This window comes from Petromyzon marinus, unplaced genomic scaffold (genome assembly GCF_048934315.1).
Source record: "Petromyzon marinus isolate PM22_M1 ecotype Great Lakes invasive population unplaced genomic scaffold, UKy_Petmar_22M1.pri1.0 PM_G_Scaffold_4, whole genome shotgun sequence".
NCBI lineage: Eukaryota > Metazoa > Chordata > Hyperoartia > Petromyzontiformes > Petromyzontidae > Petromyzon > Petromyzon marinus.
Window position 1 is genome coordinate 1396030 of NW_027422983.1, and position 23621 is coordinate 1419650.

Here is a 23621-nt window from a genome sequence, read left to right on the forward strand (position 1 = left end):
CGATGGTACAAAATACCCAGGCAGGTGCTTAGTTTTGGTGGGGCTGATGGTAAGGCCCCACCTCTTAGTGGCACGCTCCAGTCTCAGCAGCAGCGTCTCCAACTCCTCCTCTGACTGAGCAGCTATTACCAAATCATCAGCATACATAACGTGGTTGAGCAATAGGGAGCCATCCCTTGACCGCACCCGGGCATCGATCAGCCTCCCATTATATCTGTACCATATGGAGATTCCCCCGGTACAGCTATTGAAGGCTTCACGAACTACGTGGTCAAAATAGATGTTAAATAATGTGGGAGCCAGAGGACATCCCTGTCGCACCCCAAGGTGTACAGGGAATGGCTCTGACTCCCGGTCACGTAGTTTTACCCGGGCCCGCGCACCATCATGAAGGTCCTTAATAATCGTGAGCAGAGGGTCAGGTACTCCAAAGCACGAAGAACGACCCAGAGCCCAGGCCTACTGATGGTATCATAGGCCTTGACCAGGCCAATAAAGCAGAGATGTAGGTCTTGTTGGAATTCCCTACACCTCTGCTGTAGCAGACGGACAGAAAATATGGCATCTGTGCAGGACCGCCCTATCCTGAAACCGCATTGGGGCTCCGCAAGCCTCTCCTCAGCGTGCCTGGCAATGCGATGCTGAATAATCCTTGCCAGGACCTTTCCCGGCACACTGAGGAGTGAGATGCCCCTGTAGTTGTTACAGTCTGTGCGGTCCCCCTTCTTAAAAAGAGACAGACACACACAGACACACAAACACGCAGAGACACATAGACATACACGCACACACCAATAGACACACACAGACCCACGCAGAGACAAAGACACATACCGATACAGACACACACCGAAACAGACACATAGACACACGCAGAGACACAGACACAAAGACACACGCAGAGACACGCACACACCGATACAGACACACAGACACAAACACGTAAACACACACAGACACACACATAGACACACGCAGAGACAGGCGTGTGTTTGTCGGGATGAGTAAAACAAAGCGTTGTTGTTGTTGTTGTGTTTGGTGTTGTTGGGGGAGTTTTTGGTGTTTTGACTTTGGGAGCTCATTGATGAGAGATGTAAAAATCTCTAATAAATACATCAGTCAGTGGGTTCATAATGGCCGTGTCAGAGACACTGACACCCTGGGTTCAAGCCCTGGGTCTGGGTGTCTCTCTCAGTGGGTTCATAATGGCCGTGTCAAAGACACTGACACCCTGGGTTCAAGCCCTGGGTCTGGGTGTCTCTCAGTGGGTTCATAATGGCCGTGTCAGAGACACTGACACCCTGGGTTCAAGCCCTGGGTCTGGGTGTCTCTCTCTCAGTGGGTTCATAATGGCCGTGTCAGAGACACTGAGACCCTGGGTTCAAGCCTGGGTCTGGGTGTCTCTCTCAGTGGGTTCATAATGGCCGTGTCAGAGACACTGAGACCCTGGGTTCAAGCCCTGGGTCTGGGTGGATCTCTCTCAGTGGGTTCATAATGGCCATGTCAGAGACACTGACACCCTGGGTTCAAGTCCTGGGTCTGGGTGTCTCTCTCAGTGGGTTCATAATGGCCGTGTCAGAGACACTGACACCCTGGGTTCAAGCCCTGGGTCTGGGTGTCACTCTCTCATGTGGGTTCATAATGGCCGTATCAGAGACACTGAGACCCTGGGTTCAAGCCCTGGTTCTGGGTGTCTCTCTCTCTCAGTGGGTTCAATATGGCCGTGTCAGAGACACTGAGACCGTGGGTTCAAGCCCTGGGTCTGGGTGTCTCTCTCTCAGTGGGTTCATAATGGCCGTGTCAGAGACACTGAGACCCTGGGTTCAAGCCGTGGGTCTGGGTGTCTCTCTGAGTGGGTTCATAATGGCCGTGTCAGAGACACTGAGACCCTGGGTTCAAGCCCTGGGTCTGGGTGTCTCTCTCTCTCAGTGGGTTCATAATGGCCGTGTCAGAGACACTGACACACTGGGTTCAAGCCCTGGGTCTGGGTGTCTCTCTCTCAGTGGGTTCATAACGGCCGTGTCATTGACACTGACACCCTGGGTTCAAGCCCTGGGTCTGGGTGTCTCTCTCTCAGTGGGTTCATAACGGCCGTGTCAGAGACACTGACACCCTGGGTTCAAGCCCTGGGTCTGGGTGTCTCTCTCAGTGGGTTCATAATGGCCGTGTCAAAGACACTGACACCCTGGGTTCAAGCCCTGGGTCTGGGTGTCTCTCAGTGGGTTCATAATGGCCGTGTCAGAGACACTGACACCCTGGGTTCAAGCCCTGGGTCTGGGTGTCTCTCTCTCAGTGGGTTCATAATGGCCGTGTCAGAGACACTGAGACCCTGGGTTCAAGCCTGGGTCTGGGTGTCTCTCTCAGTGGGTTCATAATGGCCGTGTCAGAGACACTGAGACCCTGGGTTCAAGCCCTGGGTCTGGGTGGATCTCTCTCAGTGGGTTCATAATGGCCATGTCAGAGACACTGACACCCTGGGTTCAAGTCCTGGGTCTGGGTGTCTCTCTCAGTGGGTTCATAATGGCCGTGTCAGAGACACTGACACCCTGGGTTCAAGCCCTGGGTCTGGGTGTCACTCTCTCATGTGGGTTCATAATGGCCGTATCAGAGACACTGAGACCCTGGGTTCAAGCCCTGGTTCTGGGTGTCTCTCTCTCTCAGTGGGTTCAATATGGCCGTGTCAGAGACACTGAGACCGTGGGTTCAAGCCCTGGGTCTGGGTGTCTCTCTCTCAGTGGGTTCATAATGGCCGTGTTAGAGACACTGAGACCCTGGGTTCAAGCCGTGGGTCTGGGTGTCTCTCTGAGTGGGTTCATAATGGCCGTGTCAGAGACACTGAGACCCTGGGTTCAAGCCCTGGGTCTGGGTGTCTCTCTCTCTCAGTGGGTTCATAATGGCCGTGTCAGAGACACTGACACACTGGGTTCAAGCCCTGGGTCTGGGTGTCTCTCTCTCAGTGGGTTCATAACGGCCGTGTCATTGACACTGACACCCTGGGTTCAAGCCCTGGGTCTGGGTGTCTCTCTCTCAGTGGGTTCATAACGGCCGTGTCAGAGACACTGACACCCTGGGTTCAAGCCCTGGGTCTGGGTGTCTCTCTCTCTCAGTGGGTTCATAATGGCCATGTCAGAGACACTGAGACCCTGGGTTCAAGCCCTGGGTCTGGGTGTCTCTCTCTCAGTGGGTTCATAATGGCCGTGTCGGAGACACTGAGAGTCTGGGTTCTAGCCCTGGGTCTGGGTGTCTCTCTCTCAGTGGGTTCATAATGGCCGTGTCAGAGACACTGAGACCCTGGGTTCAAGCCCTGGGTCTGGGTGTCTCTCTCTCTCAGTGGGTTCATAACGGCCGTATCAGAGACACTGAGACCCTGGGTTCAAGCCCTGGGTCTGGGTGTCTCTCTCTCAGTAGGGTTCAGAATGGCTGTGTCAGAGACACTGAGACCCTGGGTTAAAGCCCTGGGTCTGGGTGTCTCTCTCTCTCAGTGGGTTCATAATGGCCGTGTCGGAGACACTGAGAGTCTGGGTTCTAGCCCTGGGTCTGGGTGTTTCTCTCTCTCAGTGAGTGCATAATGGCCGTGTCAGAGGCACTGACATCCTGGGTTCAAGCCCTGGGTCTGGGTGTCTCTCTCTCTCAGTGGGTTCATAACGGCCGTGTCAGAGACAATGACACCCTGGGTTCAAGCCCTGGGTCTGGGTGTCTCTCTCAGTGGGGTCATAATGGCCGTGTCAGACACTGAGACCCTGGGTTCAAGCCCTGGGTCTGGGTGTCTCTCTCAGTGGGTTCATAATGGCCGTGTCAGAGACACTGACACCCTGGGTTCAAGCCCTGGGTCTGGGTGTCTCTCTCAGTGGGTTGATAATGGCCGTGTCAGAGACACTGAGACCCTGGGTTCAAGCCCTGGGTCTGGGTGTCTCTCTCTCAGTGGGTTCATAATGGCCGTGTCAGAGACACTGAGACCCTGGGTTCAAGCCCTGGGTCTGGGTGTCTCTCTCAGTGGGGTCATAATGGCCGTGTCAGAGACACTGAGACCCTGGGTTCAAGCCCTGGGTCTGGGTGTTGTGGGTTCCATGCCGACCCTAATGCCCGCTGCTGCTGCTGCTGTATAGACTTTGTCTCTGTCCCTTTTGTCGCGTGGATTTTTATCCGGGCCCTCTGGTTTTCCCCTCCACATTTGAGAAACGTGAGTTGTCGAGTATTTGTCAACTGCTCTAAACGTCCACGTGATGATGACGACGACGATGATAATAAACCGAATTGCTAGAGCTATCATTTGTAACGGTCAGGTCAAGGCCTTCTGAAAGAGCTACGCCGCATCTCAACGAGGGCCTTACCCGGTAAAAAATAAAACGTTTCGTTTTTAGTTCAAGTCCCGTGCACAACATCACGCATCCACCTGTAAAGAGGAGGAGGAGGAGTTCCAGCCCAGGTAAGTGAACTCGCCACCTTTATTATCGTCACCACCAGCACCACCACTACCGCGATGTCTCCAGCAAACAACGAAACAGCTGCCAGGCCCCCTTCAGTCTGGGGGCAGGCAGGCAGGGAGAGAGGGGACGAGGCCACGACAGCCCACGTGACCCACAACCAACGCTGGGGCACGTGGCGACGTCAAATAGAACCGTGACGCACAAAGCGCCCCCACCCCCCACCCCCCTGGGTGGGGGCGAGTCGAACGGACGACGATTCTCTGTCGACTCTCTCGGATCGTTCTGGAAGATTCATCGTGGAATGCGCCCCAACAATGCACGCACAGCCTCACCACCACCACCCACCACCACCCACCGGGCCATCGATAAAGTTGTGCGAGTCTGGTGAGTCTTTGGGTCTCTGAGTGGTGAGTCTGTGGGTCTCTGTGTGATGAGTCTATGGGTCTCTGTGTGGTGAGTCTGTGGGTCTCTGTGTGGTGAGTCTGTGGGTCTCTGTGTGGTGAGTCTATGGGTCTCTGTGTGTGGTGAGTCTATGGGTCTCTGCGTGGTGAGTCTGGGTCTCTGTGTGGTGAGTCTATGGGTCTCTGTGTGGTGAGTATATGGGTCTCCATGTGATGAGTCTGTGGGTCTCTGTGTGGTGAGTCTATGGGTCTCTGTGTGATGAGTCTATGGGTCTCTGTGTGAGTCTATGGGTCTCCGTGTGATGAGTTTGTGGGTCTCTGTGTGGTGAGTCTATGGGTCTCTGTGTGATGAGTCTATGGGTCTCTGTGTGAGTCTATGGGTCTCTGTGTGGTGAGTCTGTGGGTCTCTGTGTGATGAGTCTATGGGTCTCTGTGTGATGAGTCTATGGATCTCTGTGTGATGAGTCTATGGGTCTCTGTGTGATGAGTCTATGGGTCAAACTCAGAAATATACAGCGGCGGCAGGCATCGTCAGGGGTCGGGATGGAACCCACGATCTCCCGCGTGCCAGGCGAGGTGGTCGGCATCTTCTAGCCACCGCGCGGTGTGATTGGTGTGGCGACGACTTGGGGAGCGGCTTTCATCCGGCGGTGTCAACCGGGGGCGGGGACGAGGTCCTAAAGTTCCGATTTCTGCTCCACCGCGGTGGTGGCGGCGGCGGTGGCAGCGGCGGTGGCGGCGGTGGTGTCGGTGGTGGTGGCGGCAGCGGCGGTGGCTACCTGCACTCGGCAGAGACAATATCAGGCTTGGGGACCAGGCCTGGAGCGTTCCCCCCTCGCTCGTTCGCCGGGGAACGAGAAGATCACGCAGGGTGGGGAGAAAAACTCACAAGGCACAGAACTCGAAACAACAGCCAGCAGCAGCATCATCATCATCAGGCCCGATGATGATGATGATGCCGGTGGTGGTCGTAATTAGGGGTGAGGTGTCACCAGGTACTTGAATTGTGAAGGTTGTCGTGGGTTTACTTTACAACACACTACCGGTTCGTACTGAACAAGCATACTACACTGTACACTACACACCACACTGTACACTACACTACACACAACACTGTACAGTACACTGCACTGTCCACTACACTATACACTACACTGTACAGTACACTATAAACTAGTAACTAATTGGCACGTTTTGTTTACGTGACACTAAACCTGACTAATTGGCTGCGTCAGGTGGTGGCGGGTTTTACGACACAGCGTTTATATATTGACGCCACTTAACACAAAAACAAATTCGACTTTGGACACAACGGGAATATTGTGTTCATGTAGCAGCAGGAGGAGGAGGAATCCACAAATGTACGGTCGGGGGTACGGGGGTCAGAACGTTACAACAGCAAACACGACATGCAAACACGACACGCAGACACGACACGCTAACACGTCACGCAAACATGACAAGCAGACACGACACGCAGACACGACACGCAGACACGACACGCTAACACGTCACGCAGACACGACACGCAGACACGTCACGCAAACACGACACGCAAACACGACACGCGCCGTCGGCACATGCCAGGTATAGCAAAGGTTAACAAATCAATAAAAATAAATATATAGACACAAATATTTTGTGTATCTTACCGGGTAAGCCCCCCGCTGTGCTACTACGTCACTTGTTTAGTAGAAGCTACACCGGCTACCACAAGTGACAGCTCAACTCAGTGGCTTATCGTCATCATCGTCATCATTATCGTCATCATCGTCATCATAGTCATTATCATCGTCGTCATCATCATCGTTATCATCGTCGTCATCATCGTTATCGTCATCATCGTCATCATCGTCATCGTTGTCATCGTCATCATCATCGTCATCATCGTTGTCATCGTCGTCATCATCATTATCATCGTCGTCATCATCATCATCATCGTCGGGTGGCAAATATAGAGCAGCAGCCAAATGGCTCTGAATGCGTAGAGATGCAGGAAGTGTCAGGGTCGGGAAAGGGCCCACGACCTCCTGCGTACCAGGCGAGGTAATAATACGGTTTTTCCCCTTTTTGGTACTGGCAAAGGAGGTCTAATGATGTAGATGATCCAGGCGAGGTAGTTAACATCTCATAGCCACCGTGATGACGACGATGATGATGAGGGAGACACCGCAAACTCCAAATACACAGGTGTCAGGGGCGGGGAAGTAGCCCACGCCCTCCTGTGGACCAAGCGAGGCAGTCCACATCTCAGCCATTGTGATGCTGATGATGATTATGAGAGACACCGCAAACTCTAAATATACAGCAGCAGCAGGCGTCGTCAGGGTCTGGATCCAACCCACGCCCTCCCGTGTACCAAGCGAGGCAGTCCACATCTACGTAGCCACCGCAACGCCACCGCCGCTCACCGGGACGCTCGCCGGCGTTCCGTCTGCCCCGCACGGTGCACATCAGCAAGGGGAGCAGCACCAGCACCGTCAGCACCGTCATGGCCACCGTCAAGCTGATGGGGTAGATACTGCTGCCGCTGGCGGGGAGCGTCGCCTCGTCTCCCGTAGACACCGCGGACGAGGGTGGGGAGGAGCGGGAGGTGGATGGGGTGGTGGTGATGGTGGTGGTGGCGGCGGTGGTGGTGGTGGCATTGGTGGTGGTGGCGGTGGTGGCGGCGGTGGCGGCGGTGGTGGTGGTGGCGGTGGTGGTGGTGGTGGCTACGGGATTGGGGACACACGAGGAGATTCGGTGAGACGCGGGGAGATAACGGGGAGATACGGGTAGACATGGGGAAGCAGAGACACGAGGAAACAGAGAGACACAGTGAGACAGATACAGACAGACAGACAGATACAGACAGAGAAACAGACAGAGAGACTGACAGAGAGACAGACAGAGACACACAGACAGAGTGGGATGCTGAGCAGTGTTGTTGGATGAGGTTAGTGAGGAGGAGGTTTTGGTCTTAATCACTTCTCTGTGTATGTGTGTGTCTGTCTGTGTGTGTGTCTGTATGCTGGGCTGGCTGGGTCATGTAGCCCGCATGCCCAGCCACCGCATGCCGAAACAGCTTTTGTTCGGCCGGATCGAGTGGGTTGAACGGGCGCGGCATGGACTGGAGAAGAGATGGAGTGATGTGGTACAGAAGGACGTGGAGCTGAGTGGACTTGCCGATGACTGGTACCAGCGGTGTCAAGATCGGCCTCTGTGGAGGAGGCTCGTGAAGGACACTACTGGGCAGTTGGAGGCAGTCGCCCTCCAACAACAACGGAGGGCAGAGGAGCGACGCTCACAACAACGAGCGGAGCGCCGGGTGGCTAAAGCCCAGCAGGTTGGCACAGTAGGGGGCACAGGTGGTGCATCAGCCAGTCATCTCAGTCAGTCGACCCGTGGCACCTGGGTCTGCCCTGTGACCTGCCAGCGGGCGTTCGACACTCCACGTGGCCTCAAGGTGCACATGTCCTGGCACAAGTGTCGTGGTGACGTCACCACCACTTAGTGGTGAATGGCGGTTGTTGTTGTGTCTGTGTGTCTGTGTGTGTCTGTGTGTGTCTGTGTGTGTCTGGTACAAGCGTCGTGGTGACGTCACCGCCACTTAGTGGCGAATGGCGGTTGTTGTTGTCTGTGTGTGCCTGTCTGTGTGTCTGTGTGTGTCTGTCTGTCTGTGTCTATTCAACATCGCCTTGCCAGGCACGCTGAGGAGAAGCTTGCAGAGCCCCAATGTGGTTTCAGGAAAGGGCATTCCTGCACAGATGCCATATTTTCTGTCCGTCTGCTACAGCACAGGTGTAGGGAATTCCAACAAGACCTACATCTCTGCTTTATTGACCTGGTCAAGGCCTATGATACCATCAGTAGGCCTGGGCTCTGGGTTGTTCTTCATACTTTTGCAGTCCCTGACCCTCTGCTCACTATCATTAAGGACCTTCATGATGGTGAGCAGGCCCGGGTAAAACTACATGGCCGGGAGTCAGAGCCATTCCCTGTACACACTGGGGTGCGATAGCGATGTCCTCTGGCTCCCACATTATTTAACATCTATTTCGACCGCGTAGTTCGTGAAGCCTTCGATGGCCGTACCAGACCAGAGGAATTTCCATCTGGTACAGATGTAGCGCCATAGATGGAACGGCGGTGCCTCGTACCGTCAGGGGAGGGGCTGCAGCGGCAGCCCTAGAGGGGAGGGGCTGCTGGGGGCTCAGGACCCCAGACAGCCCCACCCCTCGGCTCTAGGACCCCAGACAGCCCCACCCCTCGATGGGCAGGAGGCACCAGAGGGGACCTCCCCGGCCGATCTGGAGCCAGCCGCAGCCGAAGAACGAAGGGCGGCGGCGGCAGCAGCCGGGTAGGACTCCGGACCCCCTCGCCCCGCCGTCCTTGTGCAGGGCGGTAGTCGGTGACGTCACGTCGCGCTCAACCCTCCGGTACGATGACGTCACGTGCGGTGACGTCACGGACAGGGGGCCGGGACGGTGACGTCATGTCCCCCCGGGGAATTTAGGTTGGGACCCGTGACGTGTTCGAGGTCGTTGGCGGGGAGCCAGGAACGTGTGAAGTTGGGAGTTGGGACCCGGGGTAGGGGGAGATTAGCACCTGGCTAGCGGAGCCTGTGGGTGTGCTAGGGACCTCCCCAGTACCCTACCCCTGGGGGAGCGATGGGACCTAGGGTAGGGGGAGATTGGCACCGGGCTAGGGTAGTCTGTGGGTGCGCTAGGGACCTCTCCAGTACCCTACCCCTGGGGGAGCGATGGGACCCAGGGTAGGGGGAGATTAACACCAGGCTAAGGTAGTCTGTGGGTGCGCTAGGGACCTCCCCAGTACCCTACCCCTGGGGGAGCGATGGGACCCAGGGTAGGGGGAGATTAACACCAGGCTAGGGTAGCCTGTGGGTGTGCTAGGGACCTCCCCAGTACCCTACCCCTGGGGTGTGGAGTGTAGGCAGTGAGCGTGCAGTACACGGAGTCATGGTGTGTGAAAAGTCTTTAATAAAACAACTGGCGCAAGCCCCTACATGAAGATCTGCCTCCGAGTCGTCATTTACGCCTCAACACTTGTAAGGGCCGGGACGCCGTGCGGGCCGGTGGTGGGACTCTGGGCCAGTGGTGGGACTCTGAGCCAGTGGTGGGACTCTGGGCCAGTGGTGGTGGGACTCTGGGCCACTGGTGGTGGGACTCTGGGCTAGTGGTGGTGGGACTCTGGGCCACTGGTGGTGGGACTCTGGGCCAGTGGTGGGACTCTGGGTCAGTGGTGGGACTCTGGGACTACCAGCCCCACGCCCTTATAAGGGCGAGGTCCGAGGAAGCCAGAGTGTGGACCCGCACCTTGGCTGGGTGGGGTCAGGGGTCGCCTCAGGAGGACTGTTGGAGTGCTGCGTTTTAATAAAGGAGTTACCTATGCAAAGTGTCTCCGGAACCCATTACACAGATACAATGGGAGGCTGATCGATGCCCAGGTGCGGTCGAGGGATGGCTCCCTATTGCTCAACCACGTTGCGTATGCCGATGATCTGGTAATCGCTGCGCACTCAGAGGAGGAGTTGGAGGCGCTGCTGTTAAACCTGGAGCTTGCCACTAAGAGGTGGGGCCTTACCATCAGTCCCACCAAAACTAAGCACCTGCCTGGGTATTTTGTACCATTGGACAATCCACTCCCACAACTCCCAATCGGTGATTGAGTTGTGGAGAGAGTGAAGAGTTTCCCATACCTGGGCAGTGTGCTCATGACCGGCTCCGGTTGGACAGCAAAGGTCTCACTCTGAATCAGTCGAGCGGCATTATCTATTCATCGGTTGCGTAACGCTGTGTGGAAGCTACCTGGTCTGTCACTCTGCACGAATCTTCAGGTCTTCTCGGCCACAGTCATTCCCTCCCTTCTCTACGCTTGCGAAAAGTGGACCCCCCTAATGGAACATCTTCGCCGGTTGGAAACATTTAGGCTGGCCTGCCTACAATCCATCCTGGGTTTAACCAGGCTGGATTGTGTGAGCTCACAAATCCCAGAAAAATCTGGACAAAGTCCCATCGGTGAGCTCCTCCGGCAGGCAAGGCTGCGTTGGCTGGGTCATGTAGCCCGCATGCCCAGCCACCGCATGCCTAAACAGCTTTTGTTAGGCCGGATAGAGGGGGCTAAACGGGTGCGGCACTCGCCCACCCACTCACTCACCCTCCTACCCACTCAACCACTCACGCACCCACCCACTCAACCACTTGTCCACCCAATCAGTCAACTACTCACCCACCCACTAACGCACCAACTCACTCAACTACTCACCCAATCACTCACCCACCCACTCACTCACCCACCCAATCAATCGCCCACCCAATCACTCACCCACCCACTCACTCAACCACTCACGCACCCACTCACTCAACCACTTACCCACCCACTCACCCACTGACCCACTCAACTACTCACCCAATCACTCACCCACCTAATCACTCACCCACTTACTCACCCACCCACTCACCCACCCACTCACTCACTTACTCGCCCACTCACTCAGCCACTCACCCACCCACCCACCCACTCACCTACGGCGCTGTGCGGTGGAGGGACGGAGACACACGACGGTGGAGACCACTCCCCTGTCTTCCACCGTGGGTAGCGAGCTACGACTCTCACGCGGACGCAGTACTCATCTTTGTCGCCAGGCGGAGGCACCGCGTGGCGGTAGCGGCACCCAACAAAGCGCTCCTGGCAGTAGCAAGCAGAAGGCTTTAGTGTGCCTGGTTATGTGGATGACACATTGGTGATCTGGCCACACAGCAACGATACACTGAACGCATTTCTAAATCGTCTCACCATGAAGTTGACAGAGGCTGACAGAACTCCAACATTTCTTTACCCAAAGAACCAAAGAGTTGGCATTTCTGGACATTCGGCTCAGACGGGGTAGAAGTGACACAATAACACTCAGTATTTACCAACCTTCACCCCGCAACAGAAATCTGCTCTTGTCAAGTCGCTCATTCATCGAGCTAAGAAAGTGTCAGATGGTGACAGTCTGAGAAGTGAAATTCAACATGTTAAAGAAGCGCTGCAAATGAACGGTTACGATGATGCACAAATAAAGAGGGCATTGAATACCAAAACCACATCAAATAACAAGAGCATTGAAACCGCCCAAGTAATTAAAACGATCAAAATACCGTACATTGCGGGAGTAGCTGATGAACCCGCCACATGTTTGGGAAAACAAAACATCCGAGTCAGATTTGGCACGGTACATAAAATACAGAATTTAATATCTGCTACAAAACATGTATTACCGAAGCTATCAACAGAAGGTGTGGTACAGGATTAACTGCACGTGTGGTAAATGTTATGTTGGGCAAACAGGACGAATGATCAGCACGAGACTAAAAGAACACCAGAGAAACATTAAATTCTCCCAAACACAACTGTCAGCAGTAGCAGAACACGCGTGCCAACAATGACACACTCCATTGATTTTGATGTTGAAGTTTCGTGCAAAACTAGCTCCTACTGGCCAAGACTAATTAGAGAATCTATCGAAATTGAAAGAAATCTAAATAATTCTAGATTTAAAGCTTTCGTGACTGCTAGGATCCATACTCTCGTCCCTTCACCTGATGAAGGCCGCTTGTGTTGTGGCCGAAACGTCGTGATTTTTTATTTGATTTTCACCTACGTGACTTTACCCAATAGAACCAAATCGAAATAGCTTTAACCGTTCGGATAGCTACCGCCTTAGTGCTGCGTGTGAGCGAATCATCAAATAATGCATTAGTTAAATGCATGCCTACAAAGGGCGGCATACTTCAACAGGGATTATCGTTGGTCGGGCTATTTTATTCAACACAATAGACAGGAAAGACAAGTGCAAAGGGCTCGCATAATGCACATGCCTCATGTGCCTTGCCTCAGTAATCACTCCACCCCCCCCACCCATGATTGTGCAAGAGCGCAGAAGGGTGGTCACCACATCTAGGCCTCTATATAAGGAACGAAACAGGAAGACTTCACAAATCTGTCTGTCGCCTGATGAAGCTGGTTGTAATTACTGGTGAAACGTCACGGTACTCAGACTGTAAATGTTGTGGCTTGGCTCTCCAACACACAACTGGTGTGCTGTACTAGTACACTACACTATACACTACACTATACACTACACACTAGTGTTGTACTAGTGACGAATTGGCACGTTCTGTTTACGTGAGAACCCTTACTAGTTGGCTGTGTCGGGTGGTGGCGGGTTTTAACGACACAACATTTATACATTTACGCGACCTAACCCAAAAACCTTTTATGGATGATATTGGTCGCGTACGCCAACTACGTGTTAACCTGAGCATCATCATCATCATCAGTAGTAGTAGCATCACCACCCACCCACTCAACCACCCACTCACCCACTCAACCACTCACCCACCCGCCCACTCACCCGCTCAATCACCCACCCACTCACCCACCACTCACTCATCCACCCGCCCACCCACCTACCCGCTCACTCAGCAGCTCAATCACCCACTCACCCACCCACTCACCCACCCACTCACCCACCCACCCACTCACCCACCCACTCACCCACTCACCCACCCACTCACCCACTCACCCACCCACTCACCCACTCACCCACCCACTCACCCACCCACTCACCCACTCACCCACCCACTCACCCACCCACTCACCCACCCACTCACCCACCCACTCACCCACTCACCCACTCACCCACCCACCCACTCTCACCGTGCTCGTCACGCCCCTCCTTGTGGAGACCTCTGCCTGCAGGTGGTACAGCACGTCACACTGCGCCATCCTCCTCCTCCAACCACTCCTCATGGAGACCCCCACGGAGAGCTCCCACGCCTTCGGCTCTCCCTCGTCATCGTCGTCATCGTCGTCATCGTCGTCATAGTACTCATCGTCGTCGCCATCGCCGTCAGCCCCATCACCGTCGGCGCCAACACCCTCATCATCATCATCGTAGTCGTCATTGTCGTAGCCATCGTCGTCATCTTTGTAGACCTCATCCTCACCCTCACTACCACACTCCTCCTTCTCCTCACCACCATCACCACCCTCCTCCTCCACCGTCGCGTTCTTGTGAAGCATCACTGTGACAGTCGGAGCGCTGAGCACAGCTGAGACACGGGGGGGGAGGGGTAGTCACAGGTGGGGAGGGGTGAGTGACATCTCGCTCACCCGGTGAGGGAGGTGACATCTCACTCACCCGGTGAGGGAGGTGACGTCTCACTCACCCGGTGAGGGAGGTGACGTCTCACTCACCCGGTGAGGGAGGTGACGTCTCACTCACCCGGTGAGGGAGGTGACGTCTCACTCACCCGGTGAGGGAGGTGACGTCTCACTCACCCGGTGAGGGAGGTGACGTCTCACTCACCCGGTGAGGGAGGTGACGTCTCACTCACCCGGTGAGGGAGGTAACATCTCACTCACCTGGTGAGAGAGACACTCACACAGAGACACCCAAAGAGACACACACAGACACTCAACAACAACAACTGCCATTCGCCACCAAGTGGCGGTGACGTCACCACGATGCTTGTGCCAGGCTATGTGCACCCTGAGGCCACGTGAAGTGTCGAACGCCCGCTGGCAGGAGGTCACAGGGCAGACCCAGGTGCCACAGGTCGACTGACTGAGATAACTGGCTGATGCACCACCTGTGCCCCCTACTGTGGCAACCTGCTTTGCTTTAGCCACCCGGCGCTCCGCTCGTTGTTGTGAGCGTCACTCCTCCGCCCTCCGTTGTTGTTGGAGGGCGACTGCCTCCAACTGCCCAGTAGCGTCCTTCACGAGCCTCCCCCACAGAGGCCGATCTTGACACCGCTGGTACCAGTCATCGGCAAGTCCACTCAGCTCCACGTCCTCCTGTACCACAACACTCCATCTCTTCTCTAGCCCGTGCCGCGCCCGCTTAGCCCCCTCAATCCGGCCGAACAAAAGCTATTTCGGCATGCGGTGGCTGGGCATGCGGGCTACATGACCCAGCCATCGCAGCCTTCCCCACCGGAGGAGCTCACCGATGGGACCTTGCCCAGATCTTTCAAGGATTTGTGAGCTCCTCACACAATCCAGTCTGGTTAAACCCAGGATGGATCGTAGACAGGCCAGCCTAAATGTTTCTAACCGGCGAAGATGTTCCATTAGGGGGGTCCACGTTTCGCAAGCGTAGAGAAGGGAGGGAATGACCGTGGCCGAGAAGACCTGACGCTTAGTGCGGAGCGACAGACCAGGTAGCTTCCACACAGCGTTACGCAACCGATGAAAAGATATTGCCGCTCGACTGATTCGGAGTGAGACCTCTGCTGTTAAACTGGAGCCAGTCATAAGCACACTGCCCAGGTATGGGAAACTCTCCACTCTCTCCACAACTGCCCCATCACCGATAGGGAGTTGTGGGGGTGGAGTGTCCGATGGTACAAAATACCCAGGCAGGTGCTTAGTTTTGGTGGGGCTGATGGTAAGGTCCCACCTCTTAGTGGCACGCTCCAGTCTCAGCAGCAGCGGCTCCAACTCCTCCTCTGAATGAGCAGCTATTACCAAATCATCAGCATACATAACGTGGTTGAGCAATTGGGAGCCATCCCTTGACCGCACCCGGGCATCGATCAGCCTCCCATTATATCGGTACCATATGGAGATTCCCCCGGTACAGCGATTGAAGGCTTCACGAACTACGTGGTCAAAATAGATGTTAAATAATGTGGGAGCCAGAGGACATCCCTGTCGCACCCCAAGGTGTACAGGGAATGGCTCTGACTCCCGGCCACGTAGTTTTACCTGGGCCCGCTCACCATCATGATGGTCCTTAATGATCGTGAGCAGAGGGTCAGGTACTCCAAAAGCACGAAGAACAACCCAGAGCCCAGGCCTACTGATGGTATCATAGGCCTTGACCAGGTCAATAAAGCAGAGATGTAGGTCTTGTTGGAATTCCCTACACCTCTGCTGTAGCAGACGGACAGAAAATATGGCATCTGTGCAGGACCGCCCTTTCCTGAAACCGCATTGGGGCTCCGCAAGCCTCTCCTCAGCGTGCCTGGCAAGGCGATGCTGAATAATCCTTGCCAGGACCTTTCCCTGCACACTGAGGAGTGAGATGCCCCTGTAGTTGTTACAGTCTGTGCGGTCCCCCTTCTTAAAAAGGGGGACCACCAGAGCATCCTTCCAATCCTGCGGAACCCATCCAGTGGTCCAGACCGTTGTTATGATGTCATATAGGGCAGTCTGTGCACAAACGCCACCCTCCCTCAGCACCTCGCTTGGGAGATCATCTCTGCCCGTTGCCTTTCCTGGTCTCAGACTCCGGATCGCCTTCAGTACTTCCTCAACAGATGGCACCTCAGGCAGCCACTCACAGGGGGTGACTTCTTCCAATATTTGAGGCACCGCAGCCTCAGCAGGGTCATCCTCACTTTGTGCCACGATGTTTTCCTGGCTGAGGGATTTTTCCTCCCCCAGGATCTCACAGAAATGCTCAGCAAATCTGCAAACCTGTTGCTGGGGGTCGGAGATTGGATCACCGTTTTTTCCCCTAATGATGGTAATAGGTGTGGCGCTGCAGGTTACTTTTTTGATGGAGTTAAATAGAGATTTGTGATCACAGGCCACTGAGGCAGACTCCATCTCCTCAGCAACCCGCGACCACCACCCATCCTTGCAGCGCCTCACGGCTCTCCGAACCTCCGAGCGAAGGCTGCGGTAAGCCTCCTCATTCTCTGACGTGGGATTCTGTAGCCGATGACAGTGGACCTGTCGCTTTTTCTCAACCATCCTGAACACCTCCTCTGTCAGCCAGGGTCTCTGGGGAGGTCTGGACCGCGTACCCAAAGCAGCCATTGTAGCTGCATGAGTCACAGTCCTAAACCTCGCCCATTTACCCTCGACATCAGGAGGAGTCGGGGACGATGCCAATCCCAGCCGCAAGCGATGATGAAATTCTCGCTTGCAACTTTCATCAGATAACTGAGACCAGGCCACTTTTGGTTGGAATGGGGTCCTGGGTGTACACCCACCACCGGAGTGGAAGAATGGCAGGCGCATCTTACAGATGACTAGTCGATGGTCAGAGGGTAGATCAGCTCCACGGTAGGTACTGGTATCAAGGACATGGGCTCGCATCCACTGGTCCGTCACTATGTAGTCCAGCAGATGTTCTTGCTTGGACTCGGCACGCATCCATTGAAGTCACCCAACATGATGACTCTATCCCGAGGGGCCACTTTAGCCAGCACCTGTGACAGGAGGTCATAGAAGGCATCTGACTCATCGGCTTTGCTTGTGTAGAGGTGTTAACTACGCACTGTTGCGTAACCTGCGTTGCCACCAGGGCGGTGCAGCATTACCCCTGGGTACAACGGTTGGGGTCAGTCGAGGTGAAACGGATCGTGGCCAGGGTTTGGTGCGAACCAATCAGACGGTTCCACGTGGGAATGTATGATTGGTTCTACCTGGCCACAAAGGGGTATAAGACGGGTGACCCAACGGACCTGGGGGAGTTCTCTCCCTGCACGACGACAGAAGACTGGGCTGAAGCCTAGCTAGGACCCTGGACCAGCCTCCCAGCCCTTCTAAGGGCTAAGGCTCGGCATACCCAGTGGTCAGGACCCACCGGGCCAGCGGTGGGTCAGATAGCCTCCCCTAGGTCCTAGCCGGAGGAATAGGATAGCGGTAGACGTGTGAGTCCCGCCAAGTCCGGAGGTTGTACCTCCTTAGGTATCAAGGAGGTTAGCGGTAGACGTGTGAGTCCCGCCAGGTCCGGAGGCTGTACCTTCCTAGGGTATCGGGTGAGGGACCGAATATCCCTCTGTGTGTGTTAAGCGTTGTATAAGGAAATAATACAATAAACAGAGTGTGCCTCCTAAAGAAGTCTGCTCGTCCTTACAACACTACAACTGGAGTCAGAAGTGGTTGGAAATGGAAACCAGAAGTTCAGCCCACGCGCGGAGCCAGAACGAAGATAACGCTGTCTCACCTGCAAGCACCACCAGCTCCGCTGAAAACGCTGCTGCGTTGACGGCCGCCCAGCCACCGGTTGAGCAGCCGGTTGCTCCCCCTGCCATGGGGGATGGACTCAGGGCAGCACACGGCCGTCTCGCTCAACTCCTACACGCCGCGGCCTCCATTCTCGAAGAGATCAACTTGGAGGTTGCGGGCGGGCCGAGTCAGCCGCCGGCGGACGTTCCTGCCATCGACCAGGGCGAGGACATGTTGTTATTGAGGTTGCGTCGCCACACGAATAATGCGGTTCCAAGACAGGGCAAATTTAATTCATTTGTCATGAAGCGCGGCTTGTTGATGCATTGGGATGCTGACTCGTGTCAACATAAAATCGTCGTGCCATCCGCCTTGCGATGCAAGGCCGTATGGGCGGCGCATGAGCGTTTATTGCACTTGGGTGTTCATAAGACCATTGGGTTGTTGCGGTTGCAATTTTTCTGGCCGGGCATACTGCGCGACGTCACTGACATTTTGCTGGGATGCACCCATTGTGCGCAACGTAAACCGCCGGCTAAACCGGCATGCCCACCCCTGCAACCCATTTCGGTCTCTCGTATAAATGAGTTGGTGGCTCTCGATATTTTGGGCCCTTTTCCTACTACGCCACGGGGTAATAAGTACCTTCTGGTTGGGGTAGAGTATTTTACACGGTGGCCTATGGCCTGGGCCCTCCCCAACCAGTCGGCGGCGGCTGTTGTGGACGCCTTTGTTCAAGGCTACGTCCTGGACAAGGGCGCACCAGAACGGTTGCTGACCGATCAGGGAAGAAATTTTTCAGGAGCCTTGCTGACTGATGTGTGCCGCCTGTTGGGCACTAAGAAAGTGCGCACTTCGCCCTACCATCCCCAGACCGACGGCATGGTGGAGCGCCTTCATAGAACTCTCACCGCTATGTTATGCCATCAGGTCGATGAATCCCACCTCGATTGGGACTTGCAGGTTCCAGGGGTCCTCGCCGCATACTGTATGGCACCTCACGCGGCGACGGGATTTTCCCCGTTCTTTCTAATGTACGGCAGGGATGCCTTTCCTCCCGCCGACGTTCGGCTGGAAATCGAACAGCCACCGCAAAAGTCAAAGCTCGTTGACCACTTGCGATTCAACCTCCGTAAGTTGGCCGAGGCACGGGAGGCCGCCATTGAAAATTTGGCTTCCCGCCAAAGGGCGAATTTGCGACTGCGGGACCCTCGGTCGTACACGCATCGGTGGGCACCGGGAGACAGGGCATGGCTCCACTGCCCCCAGGTGCCGGTGTCCACGTCGGCCAAACTCCTCAGACCATGGCGAGGCCCGGTTGAGGTAGTGGAAGTCCTGCGTCCCCAATGTGTTAAAATTAGCTGGGGACGGCGTCGCTGGTGCGTTCACCCCTCTCGGTTAAAACCCTTCGTCACGCCACGCGTCCCTCCACAACACACGCGAGATGGGGGCCGAGTGTGCGACGCGTCCGACGAGCCGGATGGATGTTGCCCCGTTGGTGCCTAACCCGCAGCACAGGCGTGTCATTCCTCCTGCAGATGACGCGGGAGTGACGGCTCCATGCAGGCCACGTTCGGCCTCAATGGACCGTGGAGCAGCAGGTGTCCCCGTGGAGATGCATAAAGGCCCACCGGATGCTCTAGCTCATCCTCTTCCTTCCCTTGTGCCGCCGACAAAGCCTGCCATCCCCTACGATGGTCCCGCGAAACGCACGCGCGCGAAATCTCGCCGGTTGTTATAATGTATTTTTGGCATGTCTAGTGCCTTGTACATACGTTATGTTGTTAAGGGGGGTATTTATAGGGGTTTAATTGTTCTTGTTGTTCGTGAGGCACACTCACAATTCTTCTACCATTGGTAATTTCGGAGTTTCCCATTGTTGCAGCCGGGACGGCTGGAGCTTCCGAAGGAGGGGGTGATGTAGAGGTGTTAACTACGCGCTGTTGCGTAACCTGCGTTGCCACCAGGGCGGTGCAGCATTACCCCTGGGTACAACGGTTGGGGTCAGTCGAGGTGAAACGGATCGTGGCCAGGGTTTGGTGCGAACCAATCAGACAGTTCCACGTGGGAATGTATGATTGGTTCTACCTGGCCACAAAGGGGTATAAGACGGGTGACCCAACGGACCTGGGGGAGTTCTCTCCCTGCACGACGACAGAAGACTGGGCTGAAGCCTAGCTAGGACCCTGGACCAGCCTCCCAGCCCTTCTAAGGGCTAAGGCTCGGCATACCCAGTGGTCAGGACCCACCGGGCCAGCGGTGGGTCAGATAGCCTCCCCTAGGTCCTAGCCGGAGGACTAGGATAGCGGTAGACGTGTGAGTCCCGCCAAGTCCGGAGGTTGTACCTCCTTAGGTATCAAGGAGGTTAGTGGTAGACGTGTGAGTCCCGCCAGGTCCGGAGGCTGTACCTCCCTAGGGTATCGGGTGAGGGGACCGAATATCCCTCTGTGTGTGTTAAGCGTTGTATAAGGAAATAATACAATAAACAGAGTGTGCCTCCTAAAGAAGTCTGCTCGTCCTTACAACACTACACTTGCATCCCTCCACGGATGTTCTTCTTCGGTGGGGGCATAAGTAACCACGACCACCATTCCTCGCCTCCGGTTGATGGGAAGGCGAGCCCAAAGTAGCCTGGGGCTTACAGCTTCCCACACCTCACCGCCACGCTCCCACGCCCCCTTCATTCTTTTGTTCAAAAGAAGAGCCTCACCCTGTTGTTTGGCAGTCTGCTGCCCCGAGTAGAGGACTGTCCACCCTTCATGGTGGCAGGAGCCAGAGCCGGTCCACCGGACTTCCTGAATGCCACATAGATCCAGGCGGTACCGGTCCAACTCCCGAAAGAGGAGTGGCAGCCTCTCCTCCGCAGTGAGCGTTCGAACATTCCACGTGGCCACCCGTAGTGGCTTTTCTTTGTTTCTGGAGGAGCCCCGAGGGTAGATATTCAATCTCCTGGCTCCGCCAATTGGGGTTTGGCCAGGAGACGTCATAGACGCCTGGCCCCCCGGGGCCTCCGGCACAAGCTTATTAGTTACATATTTCAGTTTAACTCGTGGTTTAGTGGTAATTAATTGAAGGTGGAGGGGTTACCAGCCCCTCGCACCCGTCCAGAGCCCCCGTTTAGCCCCTGTGGTGGACACATATGCCATGAGGGGAGGAGCCAATCAAAATTGGACCTCCCCCCACAGCACTGTCCACGACAGAGTTGTCACACACAGAGACACACACACAGAGACACTCACACAGAGAGACACTCACACAGAGACACACAGACACTCACACACAGAGAGACACACAGAGACACTCACACACAGAGACACTCACACAGAGACACACAGAGACACTCACACACAGACACACACACAGAGACACTCACACAGAGAGACACACAGAGACACACAGACACTCACACACAGAGACACACACAGAGACACTCACACACAGAGACACTCACACAGAGACACAAACAGAGACACACACAGACACTCACACACAGAGACACACACACAGAGCACAGATACACTCACACACAGAGACACTCACACAGAGACACACACAAAGACACACACAGACACTCACACACAGACACACACAGAGACACTCACACACAGAGACACTCACACAGAGACACACACAGACACTCACACACAGAGACACACACAGAGACACTCACACAGAGACACTCACACAGAGACACTCACACACAGACACACAGACACTCACACACAGACACACACAGAGACACTCACACACAGAGACACTCACACAGAGACACACACAGACACTCACACACAGAGACACACACAGAGACACTCACACACAGACACTCACACAGAGAGACACACACAGACACACAGACACTCACACACAGAGACACTCACGCACAGAGACACTCACACAGAGACACACACAGAGACACATACAGACACTCACACACAGAGACACACACAGAGACACTCACATACAGACACTCATACACACAAACACACACACAGACAGAGACAGAGACACAGACACACACACAGACACACAGAGACAAAGCCACTGACTTGTCTTCAAGGGTAAGACCTCAACCACGACCCAGGGCAAGGAGATTGGTGCGGCCACCGGTGACGACGATGAAACGGTGGCTCTGACGCGCAGCTGATAGCGGTCACCGGGATGCCGCAGAGCTGAGGAGACGTCGCACCGAGTCTTTGTTGTGGCAGCGCAGACGGTCCGCCAGTGGGCTCGTCCATAGCTGTACAGACAGAGACACGGGGAGGAGGTGGTGAGGAGTGGGTGAGTGAGTGGGTGAGTGGGTGGGTGAGTGAGTGAGAGAGTGGGCGAGTGAGAGAGTGGGTGAGTAAGTGGATGCGTGAGTGGGTGAGTGGGCGAGTGAGTGAGTCAGTGAGTGAGTGGGTGGATGAGTGAGTGAGTGGGTGAGTTGGTGAGTGAGTGGCTGGGTGAGTGAGTGAGTCAGTGAGTGAGTGGGTGGGTGAGAGAGTAGGTAGGTGGGTGAGTGGGTGAGTGGGCGAGTGAGTCAGTCAGTGAGTGAGTGGGTGAGTGAGTAGGTGGGTGGGTGAGTGAGTGGGTGAGTCAGTGAGTGAGTGGGTGGTTGAGTGTGTGAGTGAGTGAGTGGGTGGGTGAGTGACTGAGTGAGTGAGTGGGTGAGTGAGTGAGTGGGTGAGTGAGTGAGCGAGCATCTCACCGTTTGCTCTCCACTCTGTAGGTGACGCTGCTGGTGGCGGAGTTCACGTCAGCTGGGTCCCAGCGGAGTTGTGTCAGCAGGTCTCGAGACTCCACGCGCACATTCAGTGGGGAAGCCGGGGCTGGGGAGATGGGCAAACGGCACTCAGTGTGCGCTAACCACTGCACCACCGCTCCCCACACACTCACACAAAGTGCGCTAACCACTGCACCACCACTCCACACACACACACTCACACAGTGCGCTAACCACTGCACCACCGCTCCCCACACACACACTCACACAGTGCGCTAACCACTGCACCACCGCTCCCCACACTCGCTCACACAGTGCGCTAACCACTGCACCACCGCTCCCCAAACTCACACACACAGTGCGCTAACCACTGCACCACCGCTCCCCACACTCACACACAGTGCGCTAACCACTGCACCACCGCTGCCCACACACACTCACACAGTGCGCTAACCACTGCACCACCACTCCCCACTCACACAAAGTGCGCTAACCACTGCACCACCGCTCCCCACACTCACTCACACAGTGCGCTTACCACTGCACCACCGCTCCCCACACTCACACACACAGTGCGCTAACCACTGCACCACCGCTCCCCACACACACACAGTGCGCTAACCACTGCACCACCGCTCCCCACACACACACACAGTGCGCTAACCACTGCACCACCGCTCCCCACACTCGCTCACACAGTGGGCTAACCACTGCACCACCGCTCCCCACGTCCACCACAACCTGGCACCCGATGTATCGACCGGCTCGGCTCACCGTGGCTGCTGCACCACGTGACGAGGTGGAGGAGGAGGAGCAGCAGGAGGAGGAAGAGTAGGCCAAGTCTAGAGACGAGTTGACGCATCGCCATGGAGCGATCTTTAGTCACGTGGAGAGAAATTCGATTCCCGGTTCGATTAACTATATTCGCATCGATTCTTAATGGGATAACATTAGGAATCGATTATTGTAGAGTAACGGATGTATAGAGTCGATTTCATTTGAGATAACATGGGAATCGATATACGGTTGATTAAGCTAATTAAATCGATTTCCGTTCGGATAACATGAGAATTAAGCGGTCGAAAATTAATCTTAATGAATCGATTCCTACTTTGATTACATGAGAATTGAACATGA

General features: G+C 55.3%; 1 protein-coding gene across 1 annotated transcript; it reads right to left on the reverse strand.

Moving 5' to 3' along the window:
- Positions 1–4427: 4427 nt before the first annotated feature.
- On the reverse strand, positions 4428–23386 carry LOC142916589 (uncharacterized). Its single transcript, XM_076061728.1, has 7 exons — positions 23259–23386; positions 22470–22590; positions 21829–22019; positions 13532–13926; positions 11353–11515; positions 7240–7539; positions 4428–5607 (listed from the first exon to the last, which is right to left on the reverse strand). Exons 1-7 carry the CDS (start codon positions 23350–23352, stop codon positions 5360–5362), a joined length of 1512 nt encoding a protein of 503 aa, XP_075917843.1. The 5' UTR covers positions 23353–23386; the 3' UTR covers positions 4428–5359.
- Between the last annotated feature and the right edge of the window lie 235 nt (positions 23387–23621).

What these genes read in the sequence shown, in the direction of transcription:
- LOC142916589 (XM_076061728.1), bottom strand. Translation starts at nt 23,352, where the DNA reads ATGGCGATGCGTCAACTCGTCTCTAGACTTGGCCTACTCTTCCTCCTC. An exon ending in CACGTGGTGCAGCAGCCACG is followed by an intron (nt 22,591 to 23,258) that starts GTGAGCCGAGCC and finishes CCATCTCCCCAG; the next exon opens with CCCCGGCTTCCCCACTGAAT. An exon ending in TACAGAGTGGAGAGCAAACG is followed by an intron (nt 22,020 to 22,469) that starts GTGAGATGCTCG and finishes CTGTCTGTACAG; the next exon opens with CTATGGACGAGCCCACTGGC.